Source organism: Coregonus clupeaformis, chromosome 13 (assembly GCF_020615455.1).
Source record: "Coregonus clupeaformis isolate EN_2021a chromosome 13, ASM2061545v1, whole genome shotgun sequence".
Lineage (NCBI taxonomy): Eukaryota > Metazoa > Chordata > Actinopteri > Salmoniformes > Salmonidae > Coregonus > Coregonus clupeaformis.
Genome location: NC_059204.1, coordinates 12,404,426 through 12,425,207, shown reverse-complemented (window position 1 = coordinate 12,425,207; position 20,782 = coordinate 12,404,426). Strand labels below are relative to the sequence as shown.

At 41.9% G+C, this 20,782-nt stretch overlaps 2 protein-coding genes across 2 annotated transcripts; both read right to left on the bottom strand.

The window, feature by feature from the left end:
• Positions 1-755: 755 nt before the first annotated feature.
• On the bottom strand, positions 756-8,624 carry timd4 (T cell immunoglobulin and mucin domain containing 4). The gene is made up of 7 exons (XM_041895207.2): positions 8,449-8,624; positions 7,538-7,873; positions 7,268-7,330; positions 1,965-2,041; positions 1,712-1,823; positions 1,439-1,472; positions 756-1,259 (listed from the first exon to the last, which is right to left on the bottom strand). Exons 1-7 carry the CDS (start codon positions 8,507-8,509, stop codon positions 1,175-1,177), a joined length of 768 nt encoding a protein of 255 aa, XP_041751141.1. The 5' UTR covers positions 8,510-8,624; the 3' UTR covers positions 756-1,174.
• A 322-nt stretch (positions 8,625-8,946) lies between these two features.
• LOC121580148 (T-cell immunoglobulin and mucin domain-containing protein 4) lies at positions 8,947-14,760 on the bottom strand. The gene is made up of 7 exons (XM_041895205.2): positions 14,629-14,760; positions 14,192-14,530; positions 13,979-14,053; positions 13,783-13,850; positions 13,602-13,689; positions 13,485-13,521; positions 8,947-9,677 (listed from the first exon to the last, which is right to left on the bottom strand). Exons 1-7 carry the CDS (start codon positions 14,675-14,677, stop codon positions 9,542-9,544), a joined length of 792 nt encoding a protein of 263 aa, XP_041751139.1. The 5' UTR covers positions 14,678-14,760; the 3' UTR covers positions 8,947-9,541.
• Between the last annotated feature and the right edge of the window lie 6,022 nt (positions 14,761-20,782).

Sequence of the window (20,782 nt, the reverse complement as noted above, 5' to 3'; positions counted from 1 at the left end):
AGACCAGAGGACGCATATGGAAATGTTAAAAAACCTGCTGCACAGCTAATAAACTGATCCCCAGGGTCACAGAAATCCTTCAGTTGTTACACAAATTTGACAGAAAGACAAACTTGCACAATCGATGGTAGCCTACGAAATGCTCAGCTAAGACAGTGCTGCCTTCATGTGGGCAAAAATAATATTGCATTGCATTTCGCTGCGTCCTGACTTCTGATGCCAAATCATGCTCATCAAGAATTTACTACCACTGTCATCATAAACCATGCATAAAACTCCTAAAGGAGACCATTGATTTATCATTAAAATAAGTGGCTCTGAATAAGAATTTGGCAGGAGAATTTAGCATTCATCCCGTTCCCCTCTCTCATATATTAATTATGCTTCTGCCGTTATTGTAAAAGAGACAACTAAAGGATCTTCGTACTCTGTTTTCACAGGGGAACAGCCTCTATAAATATTAATAGGGGTGGCAGGTAGCCTAACAATTAAGCGCTTTGGGCCAGTAACCGAAAGGTCGCTGGTTCGAATCCCAGAGAAAAATCTGCCAAGGTGGGAAAATCTGCCGTTCTGCCCTTGAGCAAGGCAGTAAACCCCCAACAACAACTGCTCCCCGGGCGCCGATGACGTCGATTAAGGCAGCCCCCTCACCTCTTTGATTCAGAGGGGTTGGGTTAAATGTGGAAGACACATTTCGGTTGAATGCATTCAGTTGTGCCTAAAATGTTAAATCATGAACAAAACGACTGGTTGGATTTACTTTTATGTAGTTTTTTATTAGAAAGAGGCATAAGTTAGACTGCTTGTGATAACATCCAATACTGTGCATCTAAAAAAACAAATCCCACAACTACACAATAACAATATATAAAAAAAGTGAATACATTTGACATAGGGAGAAAATCCCCCCATAGACACCATAAGTAAAAGTAGAGCCTTTGAGATAGGTGATCATTGTGAGGCAGGTGTCAGGCAACAGTGATCCGTCCAATAGATGGCTGATAACATTGATAGTGAGGACAGCCAGACTGATGTCTGTGTGTCACAGTGGATGCGTCCCAAAAGGCACCCTATTCCCTATTTCCCTGGTCCCTGGTCAAAAAAGTAGTGCACTATATAGGGAATAGGGTGCCATTTAGGACGTAACCAGAGAAAGTGCTCCAGCCACTCCTCCCTAATCCAGAGTATAGATGTTCTCCTCCACGGGTCTCCTCATGCGGATCTCATAGATGATGTGGGGCGGCTCCTTGGCTGACAAACTAGAGCGACACAACATCATCACGCATTTGATCATTCCTCATCAACGATAAGTAATTGGCCTAATTGTAGCTTGTACATTCTTGTTCGTTTACATGTCAAATTTGTCTACGTAAACGTTTACGTTTTGTGTTCAATAAATGTTTACCAGCCTGTCATGCTTCTGTGTTTGTTTGCTTACCAGCCTGTCTTTAAAGCTCTTCTGTGAATCCCTCCTGAGAAGAAAATAAATAGTTGAAATCAACTCAAATCAACGTTTATTTGTCACATGCACAGGAGGATACAGCATATTCAGAACATTGTACACAGTAAAATGAAATGCTTACTCTTAATAAGTTAGTGGTAATAAACCTTTAAAAATGGGCAAACATATCACAACACAGTAAGACGTCTGGATAAGTGAACATTGCCACACTGGGCTTTTCGACAGAGGATGTAAGTTTGTGTTACATACGTTTGAACCCCAGTATGACCAATGCCCCCACTATAAGTAGGAGCAGACTGAGGGAGAGAGAGAGCACTGGGACGTTGATCTGGAGAGAGAGGCTGGGAAGAGGGTCCTCCACCTGGTTACAGAGCACAGACAGAAGGGGAGGGGTTAAACTCTTGGAGGGATTCGTTAGTCTCTCATATAGCTGAGTTAAGGGTGAGTGAAGTTTGGTTATATGTCAGTGGCGTTACTATACAGTAGTATATAAAATACTCACAAGTGTCCCTGAAGGGAAAACACTGGTGTTCTGTCTTGGAATGGCTAGATGTGATGATTCAACGGCTCTCCAGTGGTCTACAAAGAGAGAAAGATGGCGCAAGCAAGTCATCTCCCACCCTTCACTTGACAGGAAATTCTGACATTGAATCACCCTTGAGACATCAACCACTGCTGCTTCATTCTATGGAAATTAAAGCTGTAATTTCAACACTTGCCCCATCCCTTTGTTTGTTGTTCCCAATGAAATACACTGAGGACTGCACTGCACTGAGCAGCATAATGCGATTCAAGATAATACTGCATAGAAAACATGTTTAGTATGTTTGAGGCTCTTTGTGATTAAATAGAAAATGAGTTAGAATCTTGGTCTGAAACTATTCTCTGAGAGGGGTGTCCTCATTTTGAAAGTGAATTTGTGAATTTTTATTAGGATCCCCATTAGCTAGCGCCGTAACGTTAGCTAATCTTCCTGGGGTTCAACACCAATTAATAAGACATTACAAACAATTACAAATGAAGACTTTACAAACATTTAACAAGTAGACAATACAGACAATTAAAATACCTGACAGGTAACACATTTAACATTCAGTTGATGCTTTCTGTTTCCTGTCCATTCATATGGTCTATTGCATTAGATGTTTTTTTTCTTGTTTTTTTCTTGAAGGTGGATTTACTTTTTGCCTGAGAAATATGGATTGGTAAAGATTTCCATTCAGCTATGGCTCTATATAAAACTGTAGATTTAAGGCGATTTGTCCTTGGCTTGGGTTGTCTTAGATGCCCTGAATTTACCTGTCTTGTTTGGTGGTTGTGCGTGTTGCCTGTATGTACTAACTGGTCTGAAAAATACAGTGGTTTAAAATATATATATATATAACCTAAAGAAAATCAGAAGACTGGATAGTAATCTGTTATCAACATGAAGCCATGAGAGATTCTGATGCATTTGGAAAATATTCGTACAGATAGAACAATGAAGAGCTAATCTGGCAGCCCTGTTTTGAGCGATTTTGAGCTTTATTATGTATTTCTTTGCTGCAGATGACCATATACAGTGGGGGAAAAAAGTATTTAGTCAGCTACCAATTGTGCAAGTTCTCCCACTTAAAAAGATGAGAGCGGTCTGTAATTTTCATCATAGGTACACGTCAACTATGACAGACAAAATGAGGAAAAAAAATCCAGAAAATCACATTGTAGGATTTTTAATGAATTTATTTGCAAATTATGGTGGAAAATAAGTATTTGGTCACCTACAAACAAGCAATATTTCTGGCTCTCACAGACCTGTAACTTCTTCTTTAAGAGGCTCCTCTGTCCTCCACTCGTTACCTGTATTAATGGCACCTGTTTGAACTTGTTATCAGTATAAAATACACCTGTCCACAACCTCAAACAGTCACACTCCAAACTCCACTATGGCCAAGACTAAAGAGCTGTCAAAGGACACCAGAAACAAAATTGTAGACCTGCACCAGGCTGGGAAGACTGAATCTGCAATAGGTAAGCAGCTTGGTTTGAAGAAATCAACTGTGGGAGCAATTATTAGGAAATGGAAGACATACAAGACCACTGATAATCTCCCTCGATCTGGGGCTCCACGCAAGATCTCACCCCGTGGGGTCAAAATGATCACAAGAACGGTGAGCAAAATCCCAGAACCACACGGGGGGACCTAGTGAATGACCTGCAGAGAGCTGGGACCAAAGTAACAAAGCCTACCATCAGTAACACACTACGCCGCCAGGGACTCAAATCCTGCAGTGCGAGACGTGTCCCCCTGCTTAAGCCAGTACATGTCCAGGCCCGTCTGAAGTTTGCTAGAGTGCATTTGGATGATCCAGAAGAGGATTAGGAGAATGTCATATGGTCAGATGAAACCAAAATATAACTTTTTGGTAAAAACTCAACTCGTCGTGTTTGGAGGACAAAGAATGCTGAGTTGCATCCAAAGAATACACCATACCTACTGTGAAGCATGGGGGTGGAAACATCATGCTTTGGAGCTGTTTTTCTGCAAAGGGACCAGGACGACTGATCCGTGTAAAGGAAAGAATGAATAGGGCCATGTATCGTGAGATTTTGAGTGAAAACCTCCTTCCATCAGCAAGGGCATTGAAGATGAATCGTGGCTGGGTCTTTCAGCATGACAATGATCCCAAACACACCGCCCGGGCAACGAAGGAGTGGCTTCGTAAGAAGCATTTCAAGGTCCTGGAGTGGCCTAGCCAGTCTCCAGATCTCAACCCCATAGAAAATCTTTGGAGGGAGTTGAAAGTCCGTGTTGCCCAGCGACAGCCCCAAAACATCACTGCTCTAGAGGAGATCTGCATGGAGGAATGGGCCAAAATACCAGCAACAGTGTGTGAAAACCTTGTGAAGACTTACAGAAAATGTTTGACCTGTGTCATTGCCAACAAAGGGTATATAACAAAGTATTGAGAAACTTTTGTTATTGACCAAATACTTATTTTCCACCATAATTTGCAAATAAATTCATTAAAAATTCTACAATGTGATTTTCTGGAATTTTTTTCCTCATTTTGTCTGTCATAGTTGGCGTGTACCTATGATGAAAATTGCAGGCCTCTCTCATCTTTTTAAGTGGGAGAACTTGCACAATTGGTGGCTGACTAAATACTTTTTTTCCCCACTGTAACTGGACAGCACTCTAGGTGTGAGAGGACCACGGATTGAATCACCTGATTCAGAGTGCTAGATGCTATATACTCTGAACATTTTCTTGTAACAGCAATTCCCTTACCCATCTTAATAACAATATTATCTCTGTGTTCTGACCATGATAAAGCTCCGTCCAACATGACGCCTAGTAGTTTCATTTTTTTTCCCACTTGCTCTACATGCGTTCTATTCATCAACAAATTCAATTGGGGATCATCAGCAGGCATATATCTTGAACCAAATACAATACAATTTATTCATATCAACCCACTCAGACGCCATTCTTAGTTCACTACTCAGTACATCTGTTAACTCATTACATTTTGATGCTGCGCTATACATTGTAGAGTCATCCGCATACATTATTACCACTCTTGCTTTGTTCATTACTGAAGGTAAATCACTAGTAAAGATAGAGTAGAGAAGTGGGCCTAGGCAGCTTCCTTGAGGAACACCACAGTGTATATCTTTACTGTTTGAAAAGCTACCATTAAAATAACACCTTTTGCCTTCTCCTGGATAGATAGCTTTCCATCCAGGATAGAGCTGCAGAGTTTACCTAGTAACAGTTCATGATCAATTACATCAAAAGCAGCACTGAAATCTAGCAACACCGCACCAACTAACTTCCTGTCATCCATACTCTTCAACCAATCATCTGTCATTTGTGCTAAGGCTGTACTCGTAGAACGTCCTTCTTCGTCTGCATGCTGGAAACCCGTTATCAGACCATTACATGAGAAATAATCCTTGATTTGTACAGATACTACTATTTCCAATAATTTACTTAACACAGGCAGCAAGCTTATAAGACAACTATTACGACCAGTGAATGCAGATTTTTTATCCTTTGGTAGTGGAATAACCTTTGACTCTTTCCAGACTTCTGGGCACACCCCATACATCAAGCAGATTGGGGTAGAGACAGTGCTATGAAAAAGTATTTGCCCCCTTTCTAATTTTCTCTACTTTTGCATATTTGTGATACTGAATGTTATCAGATCTTCAACTAAAACCTAATATTAGATAAAGGGAACATAAGTGAACAAATAACACAACAATTACGTATTTATTTCATAAACAAAGTTATGCAACACCCAATTCCCCTATGTGAAAAAGTAATTGCCCCCTTACACTCAAAACTGGTTGTGCCACCTTTAGCTGCAATGACTCCAACCAAATGCTTCCTGTAGTTGTTGATCAGTTTCTCACGTCGCTGTGGAGAAATGTTGGCCCATTCTTCCATGCAGAACTGCTTTAACTCAGTGATGTGTGGGTTTTCAAGCATGAACAGCTCGTTTCAAGTCCTGCCACAACATCTCAATTGGGATTAGTTCTGGACTTTGACTAGGCCATTCCAAAACTTCCAATTTGTTGCTTTTTAGCAATTTTCATGTAGACTTGATTGTGTGTTTTGGATCATTGTCTTGCTGCATGACCCAGCTGCGCTTCAGCTTCAGCTCACAGGCGGATGGTCTGACATTCTCCTGTAGAATTCTCTGATACAGAGCAGAATTCATGGTTCCTTCTATTAAGACAAGTCGTGCAGGTCCTGAGGCAGCAAAGCATCCCCAAACCATCACACCACCACCACCATGCTTGACCTTTGGTATGATGTTCTTACTGTGGAATGCAGAGTTTGGTTTTCGCCAGGCATTACTGGAACCATGTCGTCGTGAGAGACTGATCAACAACTACAGGAAGCATTTGGTTGGAGTCATTGCAGCTAAAGGTGGTACAACCAGTTTTGAGTGTAAGGGGGCAATTACTTTTTCACACAGGGGAATTGGGTGTTCCATAACTTTGTTTATGAAATAAATATGCAATTGTTGTGTTATTTGTTCACTTATGTTCCCTTTATCTAATATTAGGTTTTGGTTGAAGATCTGATAACATTCAGTATCACAAATATGCAAAAGTAGAGAAAATTAGAAAGGGGGCAAATACTTTTTCATAGCACTGTATTTGGTTAGCTGTAACTCTAAGCAATTTGGCGTCAAGATGATCTGTACCAGGTGACTTGTCATCCGAAAGAGACAACAGCATCCTTTCAACCTCTTCCCTTTCTAATTGGTGAAATTCCAACATGCCTCTCCTTCATGATACAGCCTTTTATAAGGGTATATGACATGGAGCCATCAGTCGGACTCATGGCATTCCTCAACTTTGCCTGTAAAATATTAATTAAAGTAGTTTGCGATGTTGTGTGGTTTTGTAATGAATATACCCTCTGATTACAAGTGAAAGTTTGTAAGGCACAATTTTCTCCATTTGATTAGTGTTACATCCTGGAACTTTGTGAGGCGAGTTCCAGGGAGTTTGATCATTGATGTCATAGCGCTGATGTGTGAATGAAGGGTACATGCTGAAATAGGTCACTTTCATTCCCATCTCGGTAGGATTTCTCTATTCATAACCACACATGAATCATCATCATGACCTTCAACTCAACCCAAGAGTCTAGGAGGCCAGGCCTAGGTACCTCTAGGGTCCACTTGAGATTAATGCTGAAATTATATTTATTTTATATCAATATCATCTTTGATAGGAAATATGCATCTCACACACATCAGGATCCCATGAGTTCACCTCTTTCTTTATAATATGCCTACTCACCTGTGGCAGGAGGGGCGTCGGTGACATGTACAGCGGTGCTAGTTGTCAAAACGGTCACTGGAGCTAAGAAAACAATTCACAAATTCAAAATATACATTTTGGGAGAGTGAATTGCATTATAGGCCTGTTCTGAGTTCATTACGTGCTATACAGAAAATAGGGCCTGCGTGTTTTTGTGGACCATAATGCTATAAAGACTAGTTCATCGATTCCCATGGTTGCCCAAGAGTGTAAAGTAGTGAAAATAAATTATATCTTGCCACAAATTACCTTTCATGACCCTTAAGTTTTGAATGATTTTTTTGTCGTTGAAAATGCCATCTATGGCCACTCTGCAGCAGTATGGGCCACTGTCTGTCCGCTTGACATCGAGAATTCCCAAATCCATTTCTCCCGCGAGGACATCACCTGTCAGTCTGTACCTGTCCGACGCCTTGGAGATGACGCCATGTTTGTCTGTCTGCGCGAGGATGTTGTTGCACCAGAACGTGCCACATTCTCGTCCCCAGCACACGCGGCTCAAACCCAAACGGCTCACTGAATATTGACAGGACAATGTCGCAGTAGCACCTTCCATCACCTTGAACGCTGACACCGAACACCTGGCTGTTGAGCGGGGGAAAGAAACGCAGGTATGACAAAGCTATTTCCGAATTCCCGAGTTCCATACACATGTTAACAACATCCATTTCGACTACGTACCTTTCAAAATGTTGCCTCAAGTTTTGATCAAAGAGCTAACGTTATATTTTGTAGCTTGCCATGCCCCTCAATGCGGTTGCTATAATTAAAGTAAAAGTATGGTAGTCTTCTAAACAGTTGGCCTATGTAGGTGGGAAAAACTAATACACAGCCATGCCAAATAACTCAAAGTATAAACACATTATTGTATGAAAACTGGCATGTCTAACGTTGAACAGTTAGGCCTACTCAATTTAGCTGCAGACCGTGCACCTTCAGCCAAGGCCAAAGCTGCCAACCTGTCTAGAACAAAGCCGTTGGAGAGCTGTGTCACTCTAGTGGTTAACAAAGGACACATAAAGAGTGAGGCTGTTTTATCCTTTCTGTGGTGTTAGTCAGATTATAGGGCGGGGCATCCAACTGAAACTACACCCATGTACCCAATCATTCAACAGCCTAAACTCCAATTATTTGTGCTGTTTTAGATAACGTTTCCTTGCCTGAAACCGTTAGGAGGACGAGGATCCAACGCAGAAAAGACGGTCCAGAACTAGCAGCCATCCTGTATATCCAGTGTGTAGGAGTGGAGGGTGTGTGCTGGGCGCGGGCAGGGTGGCGCAGAGACAGGACATCTGAATGGGCAGCTGTGTTCTCGGGGGGCCACTGCTTGTGACATCTCCAGGCAGGACAGCCAGAGCCGCTGTGACCCCTCTGCTAACCTCCTCCCATGGCAGGGCTGGGAGCAGAGAAAAGGCCCATTGTTGATGTAATTTTCATCTGCATTTTCCAGCGTAAACAAACTGCATTGATTAGTTAGGAGGCTCATCTCCCAGGGTACACAGTGTGTACATTTTTAAAAGCTAGCCCGTAGCCCAAGGCTAGTACTGGCTCGACTGGCCAGTGCCCAAAATCCTTAAATTGATGATGTTAGGCTTTTAGTACTTCATAACAATGTATTAGTGGAACAACAACGTGTAGCCAATGAATAATTAGACACATTAGAGTTTCAAGTTAGAGTTTTTATTGTCATGCAACAGGTTGGGTTTGAACGAGACAGTAACACCGCAAAGTTGGGTAAAGAACACCATTTCTGAATAATGCTGTGATTATGTGAGACTTTTCAACTTAGCTGCCTTTGTATGCCTGGGGGATGTTGCAGATGGGTGTAGCTAAATGTCATGGTGACGAGGATAGAAACAGCTCATTCAGGAAGCGATATCTCACTTTCTGCAAAGTTACTGCTTTTCATTGCATCAGGCATTAAAGCTGATGATATTTTTTTTGTCGCTTTTAGGCTATTACATCAAAAATAATCCAGTCATCGTAATCAATTGAAACATACATTGTTAGTGCTGAATACACACAGGGAGCCATATTAGTAAGCCCTTTTCATCAAACAAACCTTTCAATAACAAATCAACTGTGTTGCTTCACTTATCAGCAGAACACTACTGATTCTGTAGTAACGTTTGTCTTGTCCAACTGAATCATTGGCCTATAAGTCAGCCTCAGGCTTGTAACACAGAGCCACTGCACTATGCACACTGCACAGTGTCAACAGCATGAGCGTGGTGGTGAAGTGTCCATGCTTCGTCAGGGCAGTTCCTCGTAGTTCTCTCTCTCGTTGTCCTCTATTTGATAGACGTTCTCTACGGCCGTCTCTCGAGTGTGCAGTGCCAAGCTGGACACTGAGTTTATGTACAGGACCGAGCCGCCAGAGTGCTGTGGTCTGATAAAGGAAAGACCAATAAATGCAAAGCTAAGAGAGACATGCATGCTGTGGCTTGACATACTGTATTCTCCTTCTGCATTATATTGCTTAGTTTCACTCTAGTGGGTTTTTCCAATCCAGTTGAATTTATGCTGAGAAAAGTTTTGGCGTGTTGGCGTAAAAGCTGACATGGCAAATAAAGTTTGTATTGATTTGATTTATTTAGGATAATTTAGGCCTACTTGTGAGAATACTGTACACGTGTTGTGTATTAGATTCTAAAAGGCAAAGCGATGCCATATTGGCCAGTCACATAATCTCAAGTCAGATTTCTTAACGACACCGACAGCACACAGCATGTAGAAGCCCTATTGTGTTTTTAATTAGATTTTTAGGGGGTAGATCAGCTTTAATATCGCATATAGATTGTGACTTCCATCAATGTAATTGTCTGCATCATTTCCAATCCCCCAGATATATATTTTTGTAAATATATACAGTACCAGTCAAAGGTTTGGACACACCTACTCATTCAAGTTTACTACATTGTAGAATAATAGTGAAGACATCAAAACTATGAAATAACACATATGGAATCATGTAGTAAACAAAAAAGTGTTAAACAAATAAAAATATATTTGAGATTTGAGATTCTTCAAAGTAGCCACCGTTTGCCTTGATGACAGCTTTGCACACTCTTGGCATTCTCTCAACCAGCTTCATGAGGTAGTCACCTGGAATGCATTTCAATTAACAGGTGTGCCTTGTTAAAAGTTAATTTGTGGAATTTATTTCCTTCTTAATGCGTTTGAGACAATCAGTTGTGTTGTGACAAGGTAGGGGGGATATACAGAAGATAGCCCTATTTGGTAAAAGACCAAGTCCATATTATGGCAAGAACAGCTCAAATAAGCAAAGAGAAATGACAGTCCATCATTACTTTAAGACATGAAGGTCAGTCAATATGGAACATTTCAAGAACTAATGGACAACAACACTTAGGCTTCTACTTCCAGTTTATACATACTATATACATTTTATGGACACAGTATATTTTATAATAGTTATCTTTTGTTTGTTTTTAGTCCCATCGTTCAGCTACCCTCAACCCCTCCCATCTATCTCTGAACACCATCCAGTTTTGATTTGTATTGGCCATATATTTTTCAACTGTGCTGTGATGTTTCACAAATGTTCGGAACCTTTCTATTCTCATAGTTTCTACAGATTGTAAATTAAAGATAAACATTTTTGCTAAGAGTATTATTATATTATTGATCCATTGACTATGACTTTTCAAATCACCCAGCAGTGCTATTTGCAGAGCTCCAGGTAAATGTTGCAAATCTTTTATTTTATTTTTGATATATAACCTTTATTTAACTAGGCAAGTCAGTTAAGAACAAATTCTTAAGCCATTCCTGAACCTGTGACCAAAAACAAGCAAAATCTGCAGAGCTGGGATGGTTGTATCCCCCATACATTTACCATTATATTGGTTGCAAGAATTCTGTATAATAATTTAAATTGAAAAACTCTAAGTTTTGAATCCGGCGTGGTTTTGTGTATCAGTTCATAAACCATGTGCCATGGAATCAGTACATCAAAAATCTCTTCCCAACTATTTTGCAATCTATATGGCACAGCTGTCAATGTTTTGGTTCTTAAATGAAACTTGTATACTTTTTTATTAATCACAATTTTCTTTAACCAAAGTTTGGTCTTTAATGCAGGGCCGACAGACAAGTTCCTTACTTTCTCCCCCTTCCACTTGCCTCTTCCATTTATGCGGTAATACTGCAATTAGTTGGTTGTAATTTTGGGTAGAGCAGACATTTCCATATATCTTTGTTAGCTGCAAATGTGACAGAACTCCACCATTCCTATTTATGATAGACTATACCGTTTTTAAACATTCTTTCCAAAAATAGTGTTTTTTTAATCAATTAGTATATTTGAGTTTAACTATAACATTTGTTGTAATATTTGTTCTGACTTTTCTGTTGGATTAAACTGAAATTGCAACCAACTTTCTATGGCTTGTTTTAAAACAGTGATATGGACTGGATCTTTATATTTACCACTTGGGTCCTGTTTCAGTAATAAGGACATCAGACCTTCTTGTTGAGTATCTGATCATCTAGAATTTTTATAGGAGTGGTTAAAACATGCTAATAACGGTCCTCTGAGTACATCAGAAAAGGTTTGATATACCTCAACTGGTATGCCATCCAGCCCTGGAGTTTTCCCGGACTTAAAGGCTTTAATTGCATCAAGAAGTTCCTCCTCTGTAATTTGGCCTTCACATGAGTCTTTCTGCACAGCTGTTAATTTTACTTTATTAATAGAAAATAATTCCTTACAATTAACTTTGGTTAGTTGAGATGGACACTGAAACGAAAACATATGCTTAAAGTACTTTGCTTCCTCTTTCAAAATATAGTTTGCTGAATCATGGGTGACTCATTTGTAAGTTTCAGTAAATTATTTTTGGTAGTATTTCTATGTTGAAGATAAATAAATAATTTGGTGCATTTTTCCCCATATTCCATCCAGTTCACTTTATTTTTTATCATATATTACACTTGATCTTTCTTGAGTAAGTTCCTCCATTTCTTTTTGTTTTTCCTCTAACTTATTCTGTGCCTATGTGGTACAGTTTTTATTGCCATCTATCTGTTCTGTTTGACCTTCTATTTCCTTTGTTAGTATGAACTCTTTTGACCTAAATTGCTTTTGTTTTAAAGATGGGTATTGAATTGCATGGCCTCTAAAGGCACATTTAAAAGTGTCCCATACAATAAGTCGGAAAAAGTCAGTTATAAATTATTCTGTCCTGGTTAAAAACAAGTTGTCATCCAATAGGAGTTGATTAAGAGTAATATATATGCCAATTATTTGATGGTCTGACCGCATTCTGACCTCTATCAACACTTTTTAAACTTTTGGTGCCAGCGAGAATGACTTAAGAAAGTAGTCAAGACGACCAGCTTGATTGAGGCTCCGCCAGGTATACCTCACTAGGTCAGGATATTTAAACCTCCATATATCCGCTAGTTCCAATATATCCATGATATTCGTGATTTCCTTAAGTGCATGAGGGTGATAGTTTGTAGTGTGATTTCCTTTACGTTCCATTGAGGTATTTAAAACCGTATTATAATCTCCCACCATAATAATAGAGTCTTGTATTGCTTGTAGGCTTGATAAATCATTATAAATAATTTAATAGAAGTGTGGATCATCATTATTTGGACCGTATAGATTAATGAGCCAAATCTGTTTATGGTCCACTAACATACTTAAAATAATCTACCTTTTAGCAGGTAAATACTGATAGTCTTTTCTTATTATCTGCTAAGCTATTACAATTATAACTGGCTATACTTATTTCACCATTTACCATAATGAGATACAAGTTTCAATTCTATTTATCATAATATATGTTTGTAAACTTACCATTAAAAAGTACCATAATGATTGAGTGTCCATGTAGCTGTACCGTGTTATTTGCACTGCTACTGAGTAACCCTCCATTTGTTCTCCACTATTCCAGCCACTAAAACCTCATTATTGCTTCACTTCCTCAGTGTGTTGTGGTCTTGGGTCGCTTCCTCAATCTATTGTGGTCTTGGGTCTCATTAGTCATAATTACAGTATTACCTCACAGACAGTTACCATACACCTAACAGTTTTGCTAATTAGGCCTGCATGTCCCATCGAGAGATATCGCACAGTGGCTCAGTCATTCTCTTGGCATACTGTGGCGATTCATCTACTCTGTCAGTTGGAAGAGGTATAGTAGTCATGACGTATCCTACTTACATTTGGAGTACCGTGGCAATTTTTTCCCATCGCTTTCCTGCAATTACATCAGCGAGATGTTAATCGAGAGAATTAGTTCTTATTACACAGGCAGAGGTACAGATGGTGTGTACTTACTCGTGACAAGTACACACACAATCCCCACACCTGTCAGAACCAGCAGAATGGACACCAGGATCACAGCCAGCTTGTGACCTCCCGTCTCCTGTAGACATCACAGATTCACATCAGTTAAAATGGCATCTCACAGCAGTGTATCATATTTTTGCGGGAATTGCGGTGTGTTTGTCACGCTTACTGATTCTGATTTGCTGTAATGTAGCGTGGATGTGTACGAATACTCAGTAGATATTGTGGTCACATGACCTACACAGTGAGGAAGTAAAAGTATGTTTTCACACGTAAGAATAATACTGCAAAAACATTTTTTTTTTATATGAAAATAAGACTTCTATGGACTGACACCATGTTATTCTGTATGCTGTGTACCATACCGTGTGTGTGGTTGTCAATGATCTGTGGGGTTATGGTCACATTGGCAGATGTCTGGAATGTCGTTGGGACAGGTGCTGAAATCAGACAGCAATAGAATACTAACTGCTTGAACAAGTATATACATGCTGTGAAATCATACTATTCCTTAGTAGGCTCACAATTCTCATCAGTAAAGCATCAAGCTATATCCTGGCATGTTGTGTATTCTTTACCTTTCTCAATGGTCAACCTGACGTTATATTTCTCATCATTGAACCATCCAGGGTATTGCACTCGACATCCATAAATTCCAGAGTCTTTCTCTGTGGTATTGGAGATGGTTAGAGAGACATCCCCCGTCTTCAGCTCACCCAATAACTGATACCTGACTGAAGATCTACTTGTCACTTCAGGTCCATCAGTTGAGATGATTTCATTGTTACAACCACCAGTACTCGGTATGATTCCTTTCCCCCAGCATATGTATTGTAGACCATGAGATTTGGCATCATATTTAAATGGCAGAGTGATATTCTGACCCTCAATACCAATGACGTGACTGCATTCACTGGCTAAAAAAATGAGAGAAAAGGAAGTACTGAGTAGAACTGAAAAAAATATATTTTGTAAATCCTATTCATTTACTTATTTACTATCGAGCATCACTTACCTGAAAGTAGACAGAGGAGAAACCAGCCTGAAATGCTGCGTGTTGCCATGATTGGGTTGTCACTTTCACACAGAAAAACCCCAACGGCATCTAAAGTATTCTGAGCTTTCTCTCTCTCATGTGTCAGGTCTTTAATGAACTCAAATAAATCCGCCTGGCCACATGACTTCCTCTCCTTCACATCTACTGATAGCTATTTCCTCTGCGGTCAGAAAGCAGAGGGTCGGTGTTGTTCTGTTTTTCCCTCGGTTACACTTCCAAATAATGCACACAGACTTGCACATGTTTTAGGCAAGTTCACATAGTTCAGCATTAATTGAAAATAAATGAAAACCAAAACCATTTTCTCTTGTCAGTTCTGTGAAAGGTCGCATTAAATGTAATGTAGTGTAGAATCAAAACTCGGGACAAACTTTCTCTTTGCTGGCATTTATTTATATTTTCATTTACAGCTCATTACAAGAAAACATGCAAGTACAGTTGAAGTCAGAAGTTTACATACACTTAGGTTTTTCAACCACTCCACAAATGTCTTGTTAACAAACTATAGTTTTGGAAAGTCGGTTAGGACATGCATGACACAAGTAATTTTTCCAACAATTATTTACAGACAGATTATTTCACTTAAACTGAGTTTAAATGTAAATTAGCTGGGCTAATATAGTATATAAAAAGAACAGAAAGGTCCACACGTTGTATATGTTCCCAATTACCACCTATATATGTTTGGATCACCCTACATGACTGTAGGAGCTTCATAGTTCTGTAGATCTGCATGGTGTCTTAAGTCCTCTCACATGGGTTCTTCCACTGGGGGGGTTCCTGGGGGGGTTCCTGGGGGGGTTCCTGCTGCAGATGCTGGGGGAACTGGCAGGTTCTCCTCTGGTACGGCTATTCGTGGACAGCCTCCGATGTCACGTTCGTTTACAGACGGGTCAGACCAAGGCGCAGCGTGATATGCATACATGTTTATTTAACGAATAAACACAACGACAAAACAATAAACCAACGACACGTGACGTCCTAAGGTACACACAACAAACCTCACACGGAACAAGATCCCACAACTACACAGTGCCAATAGGCTGCTTAAGTATGGTCCCCAATCAGAGACAACGAGCGACAGCTGCCTCTGATTGGGAACCACACTGGCCAACATAGAAATATACATACTAGAATACCCCACATAGACAAAGCACAACAAGGAATATATACACCCTGACTCAACATATAAGCGTCCCCTGAGTCAGGGCGTGACAGTACCCCCAAAGGTGCGAACTCCGACCGCGCAACATAAACATAACAGGGTAGGGGCCGGGTGGGCATTCCGGCTCGGAGGCGGATCCGGCTCTGGGCGTGACGACCTCTTACTCTCCGCCTCCCTGTTGCGCCCCTGGTCTGGTCTGGACCTCGGCGTGCTGCTTCCCCTCTCCTTCCTCCCACGAAGTACCAAGCCCTGTCTAGACCCTGGTGTGGGAGACCCCGAACCTGGAGAGGGGCTGACGTCATGGTCTGGACTGGAGCCGCTGACCGGAGCTGGACTAAGCACCGGTGGAGCGGACTGCTCTGGCTCCGGAGTGGAGCCGCTGACCGGAGCTGGATCAGGCACCGGTGGAGCGGACTGCTCTGGCTCCGGAGTGGAGCCGCTGACCGGAGCTGGACTGGACCCCGGTGGAGCGGATTGCTCTGGCTCCGGAGTGGCGCAGCTGACCGGAGCTGGATCAGGCACCGGTGGAGCGGACTGCTCTGGCTCCGGAGTGGAGCAGCTGACCGGATCTGGATCAGGCACCGGTGGAGTGAACTGCTCTGGCTCCGGAGTGGAACAGCTTACCGGAACTGGATCAGGCACCGGTGGAGCGAACTGCTCTGGCTCCGGAGTGGAGCCGCTGACCGGTGCCGGACCAGGCACCGGTGGAACGGGCACGGGCCGTGCCGGACTGGACAAACGCACCACTGGTCTGGTGCGAGGAGCAGGCATGGGCCGGACCGGACTGGCGACGCGCACCACTGGCTTGGTGCGAGGAGTAGGAACAGGCCGGGCCGGGCTGGCGACGCGCACCACTGGCTTGGTTTAAGGAGCAGGAACAGGCCGGGCCGGGCTGGCGACGCGCACCACTGGCTTGGTGCGAGGAGCAGGAACAGGCCGGGCCGGGCTGGCGACGCGCACCACTGGCTTGGTGCGAGGAGCAGGAACAGGCCGGGCCGGGCTGGCGACGCGCACCACTGGCTTGGTGCGGGGAGCAGGTACAGGCCGGGCCGGGCTGGCGACGCGCACCACAGGCTTGGTGCGAGGAGCAGGAACGGGCCGGGCCGGACTGGGAACACGTACCACTGGCTTGGTGCGGGAAGCAGGAACGGGCCGGACCGGACTGGCGACACGCACCACTTTCTTGGTGCGAGGAGCAGGACTGGGTTCCTTTATTAACCCCCGCTCCTTCTGCTGCCTAACCAGCTCCTCTCGCCGTGCCTCTACACTTTCCTTCTCCCTTTTAGCTTCCTGTAGCGCCTCCCTCTGACCGACTAACTCCTGCTCCCTCTGAGCCAACAGCCCCCGTAACATGGTGGCCTCCTCTCCTAACCTGCAGATCCGCCCTTTAACAGCCTCCTGCTGCCTCGTCGTCCACACCGTGTGCCCCCCCAAAAATGTTTCTTGGGGTTGCCTCTCGGGTCTCCGTCGTCGGCACTGTTGGCGCCGTTTCGCCTCTCCTACCTGGGCTTCCTCCTTCATCGCCTTCCGATAACGGACGGCCTCCTCCTCTGTAATTCTCCCCCAACCGAGGAGGACATCTACTAATGTAACCTCCTGTTGAGTCCCAGGCGTTTGCTCCTTCTCGGCACGCTGCTTGGTCCTTGTTTGGTGGGATCTTCTGTCACGTCCGTTTACAGACGGGATGGACCAAGGCGAAGCGTGATATGCATACATGTTTATTTAACGAATAAACACAACGACAAAACAATAAACCAACGATACGTGACGTCCTAAGGTACACACAACAAACCTCACACGGAACAAGATCCCACAACTACACAGTGCCAATAGGCTGCTTAAGTATGGTCCGCAATCAGAGACAACGAGCGACAGCTGCCTCTGATTGGGAACCACACCGGCCAACATAGAAATATACATACTAGAATACCCCACATAGACAAAGCACAACAAGGAATATACACACCCTGACTCAACATATAAGCGTCCCCTGAGTCAGGGCGTGACATCCGACCTATAGATGCGCAGTGCATAGAATGAGTGAGGTGGGGCAGACAATGTTTCAACAGTCATTATTACTATTAGAAATCTTTCAAATACTTTGCTTTAACCTTCCTGGAGTGTCAGGTGAGCAGGATGTTTCTATTGGTTTCATTGCAACAGGCAAGCTCAATCAACCACAGCCATTCTTGGTATGAGAATGGCGCTGCAATGAACAGCGGCCGTTTTACGGGCTCCTGACCAATTGTTTTATTTTTTATTTAAACTGCTCGTAATTTTTTTGTACGTAATGTTTCCGCCATCGTTTCTTATGACCGAAAATAGCTTCTGGACATCAGAACAGCGATCACTAACCTCCATTTGTATGAAGATTTCTACTTCAACGAGTCAGAGACGCAGGACATACTGCTCACCCCGGACCAGGCCCTAATCCCTGAGACTCGGTAAAGAAAAAGGTGGCGTAAGAGAGGCCGATGTGCGGGCACCCTGACAAAACTTAGTCGGCGAGTAGATAAACCGCCTCGACCCTCCCATCTATTGGCGAACATACAATCACTGGAGAACAAACAGGACGAGCTCCATTCGAGACTATCCTATCGACGGGACTTGAAGAACTGTAATATCCTATGTTTGTCGGAGTCGTGGCTGAACAAGGACAAGGATAATATACATAATAATAATAATAATAATAATAATAATAATAATAATAATAATAATAATAATAATCTAGCTGGTTTTTCTATGCATCAGCAGGACAGAACGGCAGAGTCGGAAAAGCTCAAGGGGGGAGGTCTCTTTGTTAACATTATATAATATTAAGGAAGTCTCAAGGTTCTGCTCACCTGAGTTAGAATACCTCATGATAAGCTGGAGACCATCGTTTTTACCAAGAGAATTTTCATCTATATTTTTCGTAGCTGTCTATTTACCACAACACCCCGATGCTGGCACTTGCACTCAACAAGCTGTATAGGGCCATTATGCAAACAAGAAAATGCTAATCCAGAGGCGGCGTTCCTAGTGGCCGGGGATTTTAATGCAGGGAAACTGAAATCAGTCTTACCTAATTTCTAGCAACATGTCACCTGTGCAACTAGAGGCAAAAAAACTCTAGATCACCTTTCCTCCACACACAGAAACGTATACAAAGCTCTCCCTCGCCCTCCATTTGGCAAATCTGACCATAAAACTATCCTTCTGATTCCTGCTTACATGCAAAAACTCAAACAGGAAGTACCAGTGACACGCTCAATACAGAAGTGGTCCAATGAAGAGGATGTTAAGCTACAGGACTGTTTCTCTAGCACAGACTGGAATATGTTCTGGGATTCATCCAATGGCATTGAGGAGTTTACCACATCAGTCAACGGCTTCATTAATACAGTGCCTTCAGAAAATACCCCTTGACTTATTCCACATTTTGTTGTGTTACAGCCTGAATTCAAAATTGATTAAATATATATTTTTAAACACATATACACACACAATACACCATAATGACCAAGTGAAAACATGTTTTTAGGAATTGTTCAAAATTGATTGAAAATGAAATACAGAAATATCTCATTTACATAAGTATTTACACACATGAGTCAATACATGTTAGAATCAGCTTTGGCAGTGATTACAGCTGTGAGACTTTCTGGGTAAGTCTCTAAGAGCTTTGCACACCTGGATTGTACAATAATTGCAGATATTCTTTTTTAAATTCTTTAAGAACTCTCAAGTTGGTTGTTGATCATTGCTAAACAGCCATTTTCAAGTCTTGCCATAGACTTTCAAGTACATTTAAGTCAAAACTGTAATTAGGTCACTCAGGAACATTCAATGTCGTCTTGGTAACCAACTCCAGTGTATATTTGGCCTTGTGTTTTAGGTTATTGTCCTGCTGAAAGGTGAATTTGTTTCCCAGTGTCTGTTGGAAAGCAGACTGAACCAGGCTTTCCTCTAGGATTTTGACTGTACTTAACTATATTCAGTTTCTTTGTATCCTAATAAACTCCCTAGTCCTTGCCAATGACAAGCATACCCATAACATGATGCAGCCACCACAATGCTTGAAAATATGAAGAGTGGTACTCAGTGATGTGTTGTGTTGGATTTGCCCCAAACATAACGCTTTGTATTCAGGACATAAAGTTCATTTCTTTGCCACATTTTTTGCACTTTACTTTAGTACCTTATTGCAAACAGGATGCATGTTTTGGAATATTTTTATTATGTACAGGCTTCCTTCTTTTCACTTTGTCATTTAGGTTAGTATTGTGAAGTAACTACAATGTTGTTGATCCATCCTCATTTTTCTTATCACAGCCATTAAACTCTGTAACTGTTTTAAAGTCACCATTGGCCGCATTGTGAAAGCCCTAAGAGGTTTCCTTCCTCTCCGGCAACTGAGTTAGGAAGGACGCCTGTATCTTTGTAGTGACTGGGTGTATTGATACAACATCCAAACTGTAATAAATAACTTCACCATGCTCAAAGGGATATTGAATGTCTGTTTTTTTTTTTTACCCATCTACCAATAGGTGCCCTTCTTTGCGAAGCATTGGAGAACCTCCCTGGTCTTTGTGGTTGAATCTGTGTTTGAAATTCACTGCTCGACTGAGGGACCTTATAGATAATTGTATGTGTGGGGTACAGAGATGAGGTAGTCATTCAAAAATCATGTTAAACACTATTATGGCACATAGAGCGAGTCCATGCAACTTATTATGTGACTTGTTAAGCAAATGTTTACTCCTGAACTTATTTAGACTTGCCTTAACAAAGGGGTTGAATACTTATTGACTGAAGATATTTCAGCTTTTCATTTTTTATTAATTTGTAAAAATATCTAAAAATATAATTCCACTTTGACATTATGGGGTATTGTGTGTAGGCCAGTGACACAAAATCTCAATTTAATCAGTTTTATATACAGGCTGTAACACAACAAAAAGTGGA

Bases quoted from the DNA above. Each gene is read 5' to 3' on its own strand.
- timd4 (XM_041895207.2), bottom strand. From the start codon at position 8,509: ATGGCTGCTAGTTCTGGACCGTCTTTTCTGCGTTGGATCCTCGTCCTC. The intron at 7,331-7,537 runs GTAATTTGTGGC...TTGTTTTCTTAG, and splicing joins AAACTTAAGGGTCATGAAAG to CTCCAGTGACCGTTTTGACA. The intron at 1,260-1,438 runs GTAAGCAAACAA...GTGTCGCTCTAG, and splicing joins AGAGCTTTAAAGACAGGCTG to TTTGTCAGCCAAGGAGCCGC.
- LOC121580148 (XM_041895205.2), bottom strand. From the start codon at position 14,677: ATGGCAACACGCAGCATTTCAGGCTGGTTTCTCCTCTGTCTACTTTCA. The intron at 13,851-13,978 runs GTATGGTACACA...CTCACTGTGTAG, and splicing joins CATTGACAACCACACACACG to GTCATGTGACCACAATATCT. The intron at 13,522-13,601 runs GTAAGTACACAC...ATGTAATTGCAG, and splicing joins TGTGTGTGTACTTGTCACGA to GAAAGCGATGGGAAAAAATT.